The 15,919-nt window shown below is 42.6% G+C and overlaps 1 protein-coding gene across 1 annotated transcript in view; it reads left to right on the top strand.

Moving 5' to 3' along the window:
- The first annotated feature begins 3,103 nt into the window (after positions 1-3,103).
- Positions 3,104-15,919, top strand: part of TRAPPC6B (trafficking protein particle complex subunit 6B) — a 14,948-nt gene continuing 2,132 nt past the window's right edge. Inside the window, exons 1-4 of the mRNA XM_042453444.1 lie at positions 3,104-3,440; positions 9,585-9,652; positions 11,327-11,444; positions 12,461-12,544. Coding sequence (XP_042309378.1) covers positions 3,345-3,440; positions 9,585-9,652; positions 11,327-11,444; positions 12,461-12,544 — 366 coding nt within the window. The 5' untranslated portion in view covers positions 3,104-3,344. The remainder of the gene's footprint in view (positions 3,441-9,584; positions 9,653-11,326; positions 11,445-12,460; positions 12,545-15,919) is intronic.

The following is a 15,919-nucleotide window of genomic DNA, read 5'->3' as shown; positions in this document are numbered from 1 at the left end:
ATAATAATGAATTTTTAATTTTTCTCCCTTGCCTTTCCTCAAGGCTCCAGGTGCAACATGTTAGAATACAAAACACAGTTTAATAAAGAAAGACATAAAGCCATTAAAACACATGTAGAATTATGAATAAAACGTTTAAAACAAGATTTTCATATAATATTTGCCTCCTCAAAATTATACTTAAAAGTTATGTAATAAAAACACATGTATGTCACTACTATGAGCAATATCCGATCGCTGCAGTTCCTCCTCTTGATGGGCATCATTTTTAAAGGCCCAAAACAGAAATAGTCCAGTTTGAAGCCACTTTAACTGCCCTGGCTCAAAGCTAGGGAATTCTGGGAACTGTAGTTTTAGTGAGACATTTAACTTCCTCTGTAATAAGAGAACTCTGTGCCACAACAGAGTACAGTTCCCAGGGATCCCTAGCACAAAAAACTATGGACGCCGGCCATGAAAGCCTTTGACTTCACTAAATAATTTTATTTGTTTTACTAATGTTGGTGGTTTCATTTTTTTAATCCCCCCCCCCCTTTTACTAAATTAATTATGGTTCAGTCATTCTTTATAGTTTAGGAACATGGTCTGAATAAACTGTTATTATACCAAAAATATTGTTATGAATGCAAAAATAATGTATTCATAAGATTCTATGTAAGGGGCTAATACTTAGTTATGTAGCTGGGCTACTAGTGGTTATGTATGAGTTGGATACGCTTTGATGGAAAGGCCTGAGATGACACTGGCCTTCGCTGAGAGCCTTGCATGAAAGGAATGCCAGCTGTACACGGAGGAGTAATTTTACTCTGCCGGCTAGCTCTTAGTTATCAACTTGTTTCAACCGTCAGAGATACCAGGAGGAGACAGCCTGGGAAAAATCAAAAGAGACCTAATTGTTTTGAGAAAATAGATTTAGCCCGCCGATTCTGTGGGATGAGACCCATGCCTTTTGAATGCTTTTGTTTGATGTATGTGTGCTCTCACAATGGAGACTGCAGTCGAGAAATCAGAAGATTACTAGGAATGGGAAGGGCAGCTATGAAAGAACTAGACAAAGTCCTAAAGTGTAAAGATATACAGTTGAACACGTACCAGCCATTGTATTCCCTATTGCCATGCGTAGATGTGAGAGCTGGGCAGTGCAGAAAGCGTATAGGACGAAAATTAATTCATTTGAGATGTGTGGTGCTGAAGAAGATTGCTGAGGATACCATGGACGGCCAAGAAGACAGACAAATGGGATCAGGCTAGAACTCTCCCTAGAAGCCAAGATGACTAAACTGAGGCTGCCATACTTCGGCCACATAATGAGAAGGCACGATTCATTAGGAAAGATAATAATGTCGAGGAAGGTGGAGAAAAGCAGAAAGAGAGGAAGACCATATGCCAGATGGATAGACTCCATCAGGGAGACATTGGGCCTGAGCCTGCTTGGTGGGCTTGGAGATATCACAGGGTTGCCTTGACTTGTGGTTGACTTGAAAGCAGCTAACAACAGCAACATATGTGCTTAGCCTTTAGTTCTGTCCAAGATGTCCTCCTAGTAGCAACTCTTCAGCTTCAGAAATAAAGCCTGACTGCTTCCCTTACAGTAGATTAATTTACTGAGTTGCGGGGAGAGTTCAACTAGTTCTTGACATAGAGCTCTGTTGTCATAGTATTGTAGAGTTGGAAGAGACCTCAAGGGCCATCCAGTCCAACCCCCTGCCATGCAGGAACTCACAATCAAAGCACTTCTTAGAGATGGCCATCCAGTTCCTCTTTAAACCCTCCAAAGAAGGAGACTACCACTTTCCAAGGCAGTTGTACTCAGATCTGAAGATGCCACCCCTCAAAGATCTACCTTTTCATCAAGACAGTGTCCCAACTGCAAGGTTTCTGAAGTGCTGCTATTTGGGGTTGCTGGGGAATGTCTGCAGCACACTTGGATAGAAGGCACATTGACAACAAACAGCTACTGCTTCTCTCAATGTGCCTTGTGACTGGGAAAGCATTGCAGATGCAATTTTCCAGCAGGTTTGTGGCCTAAATTCAAAGATTAATCACTTCAGAAATAGACCCCTTGGATCAGTGTGTGTGTGTGTGTGTGTGTATACATACATACATACATGCAAATATAACAATGTAGTAAGTGATAACGTACCAGGTTTCCATTGATTCAGTGGGAAAACTCTAGTTGAAATTAAAAACCGGACACTGAACTAGATCAAACACAATGAAGGACAGTCTTGTGGAATTAAGAGATTTAGAGAAAGGAAGATTAGTCCACTTTCAATTGCACAGTGGCCTGTTCTGTTTATTACTTGTTGCTAGAAAGTCACACATAAACTTTAAGAAACAACTGTCCAGCCACATAGTTAACTGGGTAATAAGGTCCAAAGATTTAGCCTGACAGGTTTTTTAACTGACCTGTGGCAGAAATGCAAAAACAGGGCAGTGTATCTTACTCTGAACTTATTAAAACAAATATTAGGTACCATGCGACAAAGTGTAGAAGACTCTGCTCTGGTACCACAACAAACTACCATTCCCACAATTCCATAGCATGGAGCCGTTTCCATTATAGTGGTGTCAAACCTGATTATTCCTGCAGTGCGGACGCAGCCTCAGTCTATGGATTGATTCAGTCAAGGAAACTAGGGTCCTGACCTTCCAAGAACAGAGCAGGGATGTTGATAATGGTCAACTCTGAAGTCCCAAAGAGCACTGTTTGGGGACCACTGCCTCTCCATACTGATTCTACAGACTAACACAGCTATATCTTTGACTTACACACACATTTCCTCAATCTGCACCTCACAAATTCCACTCTCTGTTGTGATCAACTGGCCGAGGAGTTCTGATGCCCTGCTCTAAATATTTCCTGATAATCTTTTATTAATTGGCCCTAACTTCATCCATATCTTTAAAATCCAGTGGTCCCTCAACTGTGCCCTTTAAGAGATTTTGGACTTCAGTTCCCAGAATCCCAGGCTATTGGCCAACATGGCTGAGGCTTCTGGGAGATGAAGTCCAAAATCCTCTTAAAGGGCACAGTTTGGGGACCGCTGAATGATTGTCGCATAGGCCACCTTTTATATATACAGTATATATATAGTGTAGTGGTGTGATGCTGGATTGTCACATAGGCCAGCTATCTGTCTCTGGAGCCACACAAAAACCCGTGGCAGCTAAAGCGGCCTCGGACTCCATTTTATCCCCGCAGCGCAGACGACAAGACCCGAGGGACCTTCGGGGGCTGCGGCCTAGTCGAAGGGGAGCCCCGCCTCAGGAGGAGGAGGAGGAACAGGACGGAGAGAGCGAGGGCCTCCCTTCTTGTGGCTCCCTCCAGGCAGCCGCCCGCCATGAACAAGGCTGAGATGGCGGACGAGGCGCTCTTCTTGTTGCTCCACAACGAAATGGTGGCCGCCCTCTACCGCGCTTCAGAGCAAGGAGACGGGGTGAGTGGAGGGCAGGGGGCCGGCCTCGCATCCACACGGGAGAAATAAACCGGTTTGGCACCGCTTTAACGTTATCTGGCTCTTTGCGATGGAATTCTGGGAGTTGGAGTTTGTTGTGGGGCCCCACAACAAACTCCAACTCCCAGAATTCCATAGCAAAGAGCCAGAGAAAGAGTCAAAGCGGTGCCAAACTGGGTTATCTCTACAGTGTAGATCACAATTTGGACGTGACTCAACAGTGTGATGCTGCAGCTAACAAGGCCAATGCGATTTCAGGCTGCATCAATAGAAGTATAGTGTCTAGATCAAGGGAAGTAATAGTGTCACTCTATTCTGCTTTGGTCAATCCCCACCTGGAATATTGTGTCCAGTTCTGGGCACCACAATTCAAAAAGGATGTGGAGAAAGTGGAGCGTGTCCAAAGGAGGGCGACTAAAATGGTGAAAGGTCTGGAAACCTTGCCCTCTGAGGAACGACTCAGGGAGCTGGGGATGTTTAGCCTGGAGAAAAGAAGGTTGAGAGGTGATATGATAGCCCTGTTTAAATATTTGAAGGGATGTCATACTGAGGAGGGAGACCAATGGATGCAAGCGACAGGAAAAGAGATTCCACCTCAACATTAAGAGGAATTTCCTGACAGTAAGAGCTATTTGTGAGTAGAATACACTTCCTTGGAGAGTGATGGAGTCTCCTTCCTTGGAGGTCTTTAAACAGAGGCTGGATCTGTCACAGGGGGTGCTTTGATTGTGATTTCCTGCATGGCAAAGGGTTGGACTGGATGGCCCTTGTGGTCTCTTCCAATCCTAAGAGTCCATGACTTTAGGCAAGGAAGGCTCAGGTACTCCTGAGGTTGCAGCCCCTGGGGTTAGTTGGTGGCCTCCCATCCAGGTGCTAACCAGGATTGACTCTACTTAGCTTCCAAGAGATTTGTCACCTGTCCTTGAGTCCAAGATGACCAGGCATCCTTTTCCGAGACATGGCCTACATTTCAGGCTCCTGTTTGTCCAGGAAGAATTACAAAATGTCCTCCATTTGAAGCATGGCTAAGAAGCATGAATTTATCTATGAGTGTTTGTAATAATAATAATAAAAATAAAATTTTTTATTTCTATACCGCTTTTCTGCAGTGATCAAAGTGGTGTACATAGTAAAATTATTAAAACAACATAAAATTAAAACCATATTACATTAATTACAATATACTGTACAATTAAAATCCAGTTCATAGGTGTATGCAGTGAGAGGGAGAAAGGGGATCAAACATAACTTCAGTGTACATGGGGGAATGCTTGGTTAAGGAGAAAGGTTTTAAGCCTCTTTTTAAACAGTTAAAGGGAGGTAATGAGATGGAGCTCCTCAGGAAGACTATTCCAATGCTTGGGGGCCGTTACTGAAAAGGCCCTCTGAGAAGTAGTAACATATCTCGAAGTAGGGACTTCGAGCAAGTCCTTCCTGGTTGTTCTGAGAGTGCAGGGTGGATTATATGGGGAGATGCAGTCCTTCAAGTAACTCGGCCCCAAGCCATGTAGGGCTTTATAGCACTAACAAGGACACACTTCCCCTGTCAGTGCCCAGATGGAGATCATCAACTAAGGTGACCATGGCAGTCTCAACATCATAGCCCGCCCGGAAGCCAGTTTGAAATGGGTCCAGATAATCGGTTTCATGCAAGACTGCTTGGAGCTGGAAGGCAACCGCTCTCTCGATCACCTTACCCAAAAATGGCAGCAATGACACTGGCCTGTAATTATTTCTTATCAGGGGGTCTAGGGAGGGTTTTTTTTAGCAGTGGTCTGACTATTGCCAATTTCAGACTCGATGGAAACTGCCCCTCCCTGAAAGATGTGTTAATTATGTGGTGTAGCATAGATGTTACCACAATACCACCCTGGGCCATCAGCCATGAGGGACAGGGATCGAGAGAGCATGTCGTCTTCCTAACACTTCCGAGAATCTTGTCCACTTCATCGGTACTTACAAACTCAAAATGATCCAGTTTAAGTCCACAGGCGCTCTGAACACCTCTCCCATAGATTCTGAAGAAATGCTAGCGTCGAGATCAGCCCTTATCCGAGAGATTTTATCTGCGAAGAAGTTGTTAAATTCATCACAGCAGGCCTTAGTTGGTTCTAAGATAGGGTTCAGGGCGGGGGGTAGCTATGTTAACTCCCTCACTACCCTGAACAGCTCTGCAGGACGCGACTCAGCAGACGCAATACGTGCAGCATAAAAAGAATTTTTAGCTGCACCTATTGCCACTCCATAAGACTCCAAAAGAGCCTCAAGGAGTGTCTTGTCAGATAAGTTGTAGCTTTTATCCTTCTTGAATATCCTACATTTTGTGCTGCCTTGGCTTCCTTTGCAAGATGTTCTCCTTTCCAAGATATACCCTATACTTTAGCCCTCTCAGTCCAGGAGGAATTCCAAAATGTCCTCCGTTTTGAGGATGTCTAAGAAGCATGCATTTATCTTTCTATGAGTGTTTTTATTATTTATTTATTTATGGTATTTATACCCCACCCTTCAGCCCTAAAACCATTTAGCTTTTATTTTATTTAGTCTTCCATTTTTCTTGAATGCCCTACGTTGTGTGGTGCCTTGTCCTGAGTTGCAGTTATGACATCTGGTCATAACTGCACATCTATCTGGTCATCAAGGGTAATCAGAGGGCCTCCTTTTCCCAGATATGTCCTGTAAAAACTACACATGCTCAGGAGGAATTCCAAAATGTCCCATATTAAGCATGGCTAAGACTTCATCTTTCTAGGAGTGTTTTTAGCTTGGTAAGGTCCTCAATTTTTCCGGTATGTCCTCCATTTTGTGGTACCTTGTCCTCCTTTGTGGTGATCAGATGTGGTCACCCTGCCCTCGAGTCTACCTCAATTCATTGCAACTCTGTAGATGAGACACCTCCAAGACCCTCCTGTCCTCCACTGCTCTGCTCAGGTCCAAGGCTTGTGACCCCCCTGATGGAGTCCAACCATCTGACATGTGGTTTTCTTCACTTTTTACTTCCCTCCATTTTCCCCAGCATCATTGTCTTCTCTAATGAGTCATGTCTTCTCATGATGTGGCCGAAGTACAGTGGGCCCTTGGTATCTGCTGGAGTTTGGTTCAAAACCTTCTGGGAATACCAAAATCCATGGATGCTCAAGTCCCATTAAATACAATGACATAGTGAAATGGTGGCCCTTATATAAAATGGCAAAATCAAGGTTTGCTTTCTGGAATTTATGTATTTTTAAACTATTTTCAAGCTGTGGATACTTGAATCCATGGATATGGAGGACTGACTGTAATTTTATTTATTTAAATTACTTATATGCCGCCTTTCTCTCAGGATAGCACTCAAGCAGTGCTGTCACTACGAAGTTTTTCAGATACAGGCTGTGACACTCACCTGTTTCCCATTAAAATTCTGGAGAGATGGTTTGAGTGGGGTGAGGCTCAGTGGGAGATTTTTAAAAAGCAATTAAAATTTCAATTTTTAAAAAAAAATTCTTTAAAAACATCACATTTTACCAATTGTTCACTTTCAGAACATGAAACAATGTATATGTAAATATTCTAGGCTGTGCATATAATATTGTAATTTATAAGTACAGTGGATCCGTTTCGGATCCCCTGCATAAGGGGAATTCTGCATATGCTCGAGCCCCATTCTAATGGTACGTGCTATTATCCCTTCTGGGGTGCACCAAGCCTTCTCCCGGCGCGGCTTTCAGCATATGCTCAGTAACGCAGGCACACTGTACTATTTTAATTGTACTAGTTGTTTATATCACAACTATTATTCAGTGATATATGGGAATTACAATTTATGAGCAGCATTAGTACAAAATTTTACTAAGCATTCTGTATGGTGTGATATGGGAGGAAGTCAGTGGGGATGTGTGTGACACCATGGGTTCAGGTGACACCCTACTGACACCACTGCACCCAAGGTGTACCACAGCCTTTGGTTTCCAGGGAGTATTCAGGCTTGATTTAAAGCCATTTGTTGATTTTTAAAAAGCAGTCCATGGTATCCTCAGCACTCTTCTCCAACACCACATCTCAGATGAGTTGATTTTCTTTCTGTCAGCTTTTGTCACTGTCCAGCTCTCACATTCATACAAAGTGATGGGGAATACACTCGTTCCTCCACATTCCCTGGGGTTAAGGGCACAGCATCCCTGTGAATAGGAAAAAAGCGCAAATAACAAAAATACTGGAGAGAACACTTCACGTCCTACAGTGCAACTCGGTGGTCAACATCTGCCAGACATTGACTATAGAATTTCGCTTGAGGAACTACAAATGCCTAGCGGTGGCTGAGCCAGATGTCATGCTCAAGGGAAATTCACTGCAAACAGGGGCAGTGATGCCCCCTGGCACATATGAAAAGACACATGGAAAGATGCAGTCTGATGAAGTGCAATTGAGTCCACAAAAACTTATGCTGGAACTTTCTTGTTCTGCCTTAGTTTCAGAGTTGCTACAGGATTTCTCTTTGTCTTTTTTATGTTGAAACAGACTAACGGAGCCATATGTCTTTGACTACTGCTACTGGATTGTGTGGTAAGGAATTTGGCAACTTCCACACTAAAGAATTAATGCAGTTTGACACCACTTTAACTGTCATAATGCCATCCTATGGAATCCTGGGATTTGTAGTTAATTGTGGCATTAGTTCTCTGACACAGAAGGCTAATCATGTCACAAAATGTAGATGTTTACCTTTGTCTGACCCTGCTGGGAAGGGCATGATTCTGCCCCCTCCTCTCCCTCCATTATGCAAATTAGTTTACTTTCAACTCAACTTGCAGCAATTAAAGTAAGATGAGGACAAAGAGGGAAAGTGGGAGGAGGAAAGATAATCTGGAACAGCTGGGAAGACCATCTCTGCCAAATTGGGATATTTGGAGGGTATGCAGTAGTTCCCATGGTCCCTTGTGAGATGGCTCTCACAGTTTGCAGTTTCTTTATTAATTTATGAGCCTCCTTTTGTATTAACATGAGATCTTACCACAGTGAGTCATGTGGCTTTATTTACCAAACTGATTGGGTTGTCCTCTATGCTTTTTTGTTACAATGCACTATAGTTGTTTTTATCCTTAGCTGATGCAGACTCTTATCTCTGATAGACTGAGATCACCCTTTTTAGAGGATTTGAAGAATCCTTCTGCCCAAAGCACAGGAGAACACCAAAGTTAGAATTATTCAAATCACTGTATTCCCTATTACCACGTATGTGTCTGAGAGCTGGACAGTGAAAAAAGCAGATAGGAAGAAAATTTATTCCTTTGAACATGTTGCTAGAGAAGAGTGCTGAGGATACCATGGACAGCTAAAAAGACAAGCAAATGGGTCCTAGAACAGATCAAGCCTGAACTCTTCCTGTAAGCCAAGATGACTGAATTGAGGGTGTCACACTTTGGCCACACAATGAGAAGGCATGCCTCATTAGAAAAGACAGTAATGCTAGGAAAAATGGAGGGAAGTAGAATGAAAGAAATGCCACATTCCAGATGGACAGACTTCATCAGGGAGGTCATCGGACTGAATTTGCAGGGCCTAAGCAGAGCAGTGGAGGACAGAGGGTCTTGGAGACATCTCATTCACAGGGTCACCATGAGTTGAAATCAACTCAAAAGCAGCTAACAACAAACTTATGTTGGCCACAAGAGAAATCCCAAAATCCTGATTGTATCGTGTTCAAGTGCTTTGAGAGGACCATCATCCTGGTTCTATAACCAAAACAAACAAACCAACCAATAAAATATTTTAAAATCATATCTATAAATTGTTGAACAATGAAATACGATGTAATCTGATAAAGTAAATATCTGATGAAAAAAATATTGTATTTTGTTGTGGTTATATCTTTTGGATGACACTTGACAATGTCCTTTTTGTAGCAAACAGACATGGTTGCCTCTCCATTTATTAGCACAGTAGTTGAAGAATTTGTATGTATTTCTGATTTCCCCCCAAATCCATTATTTTCCCATGTCAAGTACCATCTACAACCTCAGTTTGATTATGCTATAAAACTAGTGGATTGAGGGAGGCATGTTGAAAAACCCTCACTTCATATTTTCCGAGATTTTTTTTGTGTACACGTTCACACTTGTTTCAAGATTGTCATTTTTTACCTTGTAGGAAAATGGACGATGCATCACGAAATTGGAAAACATGGGATTTAGAGTAGGACAGGGTTTAATAGAAAGGTGAGTAGAATGCATACCCTCTTAACGTATTATCTATCTACAGTAGCAAACTTTCCAAGAGGTTTCCTTGTGTCCATCTAGGAGCAGCATGCTAATTCAAAAAATTTCTACTGAGTTCAATAAGACTCAAAATTCTGAAAGAGAAATTGTTTGTAACTGCTCTGCATCTACAGAAATAGTAGATTAAGGGTTAGAAAAGTTGGCTACAGAAACCTTGAGGTTTTGTGAACCTTTATAGGGTTTTGTGAAATAAGGCTACTGACCTGAGTAAGAAAATCTTCAGGCAATATATTAGTCTTAAGTAATATGTTTGTTACTCAGCTGGCCTGCATCAGTGGGACACAAGTACTATAGGGAACTAATGCTATTTCCTTTTATTTATTTGCATTCTAAAGAGAAAGAGAGAAAATGAAGATGGGGAGGGAAGGAACTGGTTTTATCTGTTTTAAACTTGCATGATTTTTAATTTGTTTTTTAGTGTTTCAATGTGGTGTTTTTAAACTGGTTTAAACTTCTTGTAAACATTTTTGATTTGTTGTTATGGAAGCTGTCTTGGGTCCTGTCTTGGGTATAAATAAAGTAAATAAACAAGTAAAATAAACGAAGAAAGAAAAACGAAAAATTGTTTTATGTAGTGCAGTAGAACTTAGCTTTCAAAAAAATGTGCCTGCAGTTGCTTAATGGCATTGCAATAGGAGGCATTATCAATATGTATTAGTTTGAAATCATAAGAAAATAGGAAGCTGTTTTACATCAGCTCAGACTCTCAGCCTATCTCACTTTGTTTTGCTCTGTCTGACAATTGTTCTTCAGAGTCTGAGATAAAGGTATTCCCTGACTTAAGCACACTTCCTCTGATGCATTAGGTGTGCTTCGAGAATGAGAGCCCTGCTCACTACTAGTCAAGACTATGTACAGCGATACCATTTTTGTTCCATAATCTATTTCCCTCAGTCAGAAAAAAGATGGAAGAAGTGGTGGAAAAAAACTGGGAGGGAAGATACCATTATAAGTACCTCTTTAACATTTCATCTTTGAAGCAGAATGACTTGCTTGGGAATGCCCTAAACAGCAGTGGTTCTCAAACTATGGGTGAGATCCCCAGGGAGGCATGAGAGTTGCTCAAGCCGGATGGGAGATTTGGAGGCCCTGATCCCCCCCCCTTCCCAAACCTTTTCTGTCCTGGAGGGAAAGAGAAAGGCAAGGAGGGAACCTGGAGCCTTTGTCTGTGGTGGAGAGGAGAAAATAGAGAGCTATTTCTTGATGTTAAAATATGAATATACATGAATATTTGAATGAAAATATGCACGCTAAACCAACAAACTATTTTATTCCTATACTACGTCAAGCAGGGGGTGGGCACAATGTCCAGATGTAGATGTAAAGGGGACACAAGGGTAAAAAGTTTGAGAACCACTGCTATAAGGAAGGATGGTCAGAATGCCACCTTCCAAATGCTGCTTGAGAACAACTCCCACTATTCTTTACCATTGGCTATATTTGCAAGGTCTGATTGGAACTGCAGTCTAACAACATCTGGAGGATAGCAGTTTGTCTATCCCTTCTGTATAGGTATCTTTGTTGCACATAATTTGTTATTCAAGCACATTACTGTGCTTTCATTTACGTAATGATAGCAATATGTTGCATCTACTTTGGATTGCTTTCTCTTAGGTTTACCAAAGATACTGCCAGATTCAAGGATGAATTAGATATCATGAAGTTTATCTGCAAAGATTTTTGGACAACGGTATTTAAAAAGCAAATTGATAATCTCAGGACCAACCATCAGGTATTACTATTGTAGGAATGCTGAATCTGAAGAGCAGTTATTTGTTCTGTGTATCATTCATTATGAATTAAAATAACTGGGTCTGTACTGAGCTATACAGTCACTAGGACCATGCAACACAACATTTGCTGAACTCTACCAGTTTGAACCAGATGCAGAAAAGTTCAGCCAAAAAAATTCAGGGCCTGGAAATGCAGTCTTAGGCAAGGTTGCAGCATTTGGGGCTTTTTAGTTTAGAAAAAAAAGTGTGTGAGGGGGAGGTATAGGGGTATGATAAAGAGGTATACAGGTATGCATAATGGCGAGAAAGTAGCTAGAGAGATGTTTTTTCTCTGTCTCAAAATAGAATCAAGAGTCATTCAATGAAAATGAATGGTGAAAGCTTCAGGATGTGCAATTGCATAGGTCAGCTTTGTAGGGAGAGATGAGTGTGTGTGTATACGTGTGCATGTGCGTAAATGCATTAACCCTAGCTCTCCCTTCCAAAAGGCTAATTGGCATACCAGCAGTTTAATCAATAGAGCTGTACTTGACAGAGGAATCAAATGCTTAGCATGGTGGTTCTTTGCCTTCTACTGTTCAGAGGCTCATTTGAGAATCCTGTGAAATCTCTGGAATTCTACTCCAGAAAAGTGGAAGTACACACAAACTTCATACAGTTTATTGTATTACATTGGAAGTGACTGTCTCTTTCTCTCTCTCTCTCTCTCTCGTAATATGTGTCCTGCCTTTCTCCTGACTGGGCCCCAGACTGGAAGGAAACAAAATTACAATGACTATTTGAAAAGTTCCTTTGAAGCACATCCATGGACACCCCAATGTTTCTGTGGAGCCCATGCTACGAACCCCTAGTACATCATATGTTCTCACATATTGTGTGCACAGAAGCTTGCTTATATGGTTGTTCCTAGCTAGACAGTGAAACAATTCTTGTATGAGCAGTCCAGGCAAAGGCAGAGGATACACGTGTAATAAAGGAAATTTCAGGTGGCAAACATTGTTATTCATTTCTGCAGGGTATCTATGTACTTCAAGATAACAAATTCCGTCTTCTGACTCAAATTTCAGCTGGGAAACAGTATTTGGAACATGCTCCTAAGGTATGTATTACGTTCATCATGGTAGCTTCAAAACAGGGTTCTTTACTGAGCTGAAACATAAGCCCTACCTTGATAATTTGTTCTGTGCTTGTCTGTGGAAAGGAAATGAAATTGCATTTGTCTGCCCTTTCACACACCTGACACCCTATTTTGCAGATTTTGCATGTCTGCATAAAACATGACCCCTAATCTAAAAATCTAAAATCTGAATTTTCCAATGTGCTGGGAGTCAGGTCTAGCACCATATTTGTGCCCATTGTTTTTTTCTTTCCTGGAAACTGACCAGGAACCAGCAGCCAATGGCTTGAAGAACAGAACCAGTCCTGGGACCACCATTTTTAGTAGCATTGCTTTAGGGTACTGCATAGGGCATAGGTCTGAAAATCATTCCCTATGAGGAATGGCTTAGGGAGCTAGGTATGTTTACCCTGGAGAAAAGAGGTGATATGATATCCCAGTTTAAATATTTGAAGGGATGTCATGTCGAGGATGGAGCAAGCTTGTCTTCTGCTGCTCCACAGAACAGGACCCGGAACAATGAATGCAAACTACAGGAAAAGAGATTCCAACTAAACATAAGGAAGAACTTCCTTGACAATAAGAGCTGTTTGACAGTGGAAAACACTCCCTCAGAGAGTGATGGAGTCTCCTTTGTTGGAGGTCTTTAAACATCTGTGGGGGGTGCTTTGACTGTGTATTCCTGCAGGGGGTTGGACTGGATGGCCCTTGAGGTCTCTTCGAACTCTGTGGTTCTAGTGCAGTAATTCCTTCAGGTGTTTTGGACATCAGCTACCAGAATCCCAGACCATTGGCAAGGATGGCTGAGGCTTCTGCTAGCTGAAGTCCAAAACACTTGGGAGGACCAGAGTTTGGAATCACTGTTCTAATGTAATAGTTCTGCATGTGAAACTATACTACATATCTGTTCTCAACATCTACCCACTGCAGTCCCATGGGAGTTCCCCATGGCTATTCCATGGCAGTGGGAGAGTGAGGAGGATTGGAGAAGTGTCTCCATAGCCAGGCACAGAATGATTACATCATCCACTGAGATCTGCCAGGATCTTTTGGAGGTGCCAGAGGGTGATATAATAATTCTTCAATTGGCTACAGGGACAGAACCAAATGCATTTTCACCTCCCCTTTTCGCAAACTACAGAATGGCCACATAGGCTTTGCAGTGGCTAAATGGTGAATGTAGCCACCATTGGTGGTGGTGGTAGCTTCTATTCTTGTAGACTGAGCATGGAAGAGAATATCAGCCTCCGCACTGATAAAAAAAGGGACATAGAATTAAGGTGGACCTACATCTGCATATACCACTAAAAGGATGGCTAGTCAATGTTTTGGCTTAGCTGTTACTATTACTTACTGTATACACTTAGTATTGTATGTAGAAAGAGCTTGTAGCACCTTTGAGACTCACTGAAAGAAGTTGGCAGCATGAGCTTTCGTAGATTTAAGTCTACAAAAGCTCATGCTGCCAACTTTTTTTCAGTTAGTCTCAAAGGTGCTACAAGATCTCTCTATTTTATTTATTTATTTATTTATAGACCGCTATTCCGCAATGATCATAGCGGTGTACAGTAAAATTGCAAAACAATACAAAAAATTGCCAAGGCTCTCTCCCCCTCAGCATGGTGGTTGGAGGAGGGCTCTTTGTCTTTCGGCCTGGTCTCCCCCCTCACAGATGGTGGTTGAGGTGGGCTTTGTCTTCCAGGCCTCGGCCTCTCTCCCCCTCAAGATGGTGGTCAGGAGGAGGGCTCTTTGTCTTCGGGCCAGGCCTCTCTCCCCTCAAGATGGTGTTGGTGAGGGACTCCTTGTCTTCCAGCCAGCCTCTCTCCCCCTCAAGATGGTGGTTGGAGGGGGCTCTTTTGTCTTTCAGGCCTGGCCCTCTCCCCTCAAGATGGTGGTCAGGAGGAGGGCTCTTTGTCTTCAGGCCAGGCCTCTTCTCCCCCTCCAGTGGTGGTTGGGAGGGCTCCTTGTCTTCCATGGCCTGTCCTCTCTCCCTCCTCAGATGGTGTTGGAGGAGGGCTCTTGTCTTCCAGCCTGCTCTCTCTCCCCTCCAAGATGGTGGTTGGGGCTCTTTGTCTTCCAGGCCTGGCCTCTCTCCCCCTCAAGATGGTGGTTGGAGGAGGGCTCTTTGTCTTCCAGGCCAGGCCTCTCTCCATACATACTCTCTCTCTACATACTGATTCTACAGACTAACATGGCTATATCTTTGACTTACACACTTAGTCAATCTGCACCTCAGAAATTCCACTCTCTGTTTTGATCAACTGGCCTGAGTGTTCTAACTGATGTCCCTGCTCTAAATCTTTTCTGATCAGCTTTTATTAATTGACTCTAATTAATTCACATCTCTAATTGATTGTCACACATTCGATCTTTTGTAAAAAACCATTCAAATATTCAACCAATTATCAGTCACCTCCAACTTTTCATGCTGTCACATTTGCTCAACTAACAACAGATATCCATACATAGCAATGCATTGCCTTATTTTCTATAATACAAATAAATTTTTTTACAGAAGCCCAGAACATCACTTCGTTTCTCTGTGAGCAGGAGGAAATTACCCAGACCAGGATACTCTCCTCTACTGGAGGAAACAAATCACACTCCCACTAAACAATAAAAATAGCAGTTGGGGTGTTAATCCTGTTTGGTGGCTTTGGTGAGATCCAACTGATCTTCTTGACAAAAAGTGTCTTCCATCATTACTGCTGCATCCGCTTCACTTCCTCCTGAAAGGAAAAACTGGCTTCCTTCTTTTGTAAATTGCAGATTAACCTCTAATTTAAAAACACTAAGGTCCCATTCAGTTCTGTTAAAGTGTAAAGCTCTATCAGTGTACTTTTGTGGCTGAAGGCAATGGTAGCAGGAGGTGGTGTAGTTAGTAGCTTCCCAGCCGTTCTTTTGGCTATTCTGGGGGGATTTCACTGGCCATGCCACTCAGGGTGGGGAAGCTGTGTCCTGTTGCTCTGAGAATGGGAAACTACTAGCATGAGAGGATGTTTATGCAGGTGTCTGACTAGTGCAACCACCAGCATAATCAGAGGTTCTATTAGTGTACTATCCCAACAGGATCCTGGCCCAAGTGTGCAGTCCTATGTAGGTTGTTGGAAAGACAATAGAAAACTGCTAGTGGAAAGGAAGGTACATGGACAGATGTAATCTCCTCTTTGTGGGAGATTTGCCATTGCTCTTTTGCAATTAGAACTTGGGAGGAGAGGGAGAGAAGGTGGTGGTCCAGGGGCAGATTCGGCACACACAAGACCTACATTCTTCCTATTTTCCCAGCACACCCCTGGAATGTGGGGGGGGGGAGTGGGCAGGGGAAACTATGCTTGCACTGGAGGCGGCACAGCCTAT

Source organism: Sceloporus undulatus, chromosome 1, assembly GCF_019175285.1.
Source record: "Sceloporus undulatus isolate JIND9_A2432 ecotype Alabama chromosome 1, SceUnd_v1.1, whole genome shotgun sequence".
Taxonomy (NCBI): domain Eukaryota; kingdom Metazoa; phylum Chordata; class Lepidosauria; order Squamata; family Phrynosomatidae; genus Sceloporus; species Sceloporus undulatus.
This window is presented reverse-complemented; position numbering and strand designations above follow the sequence as displayed.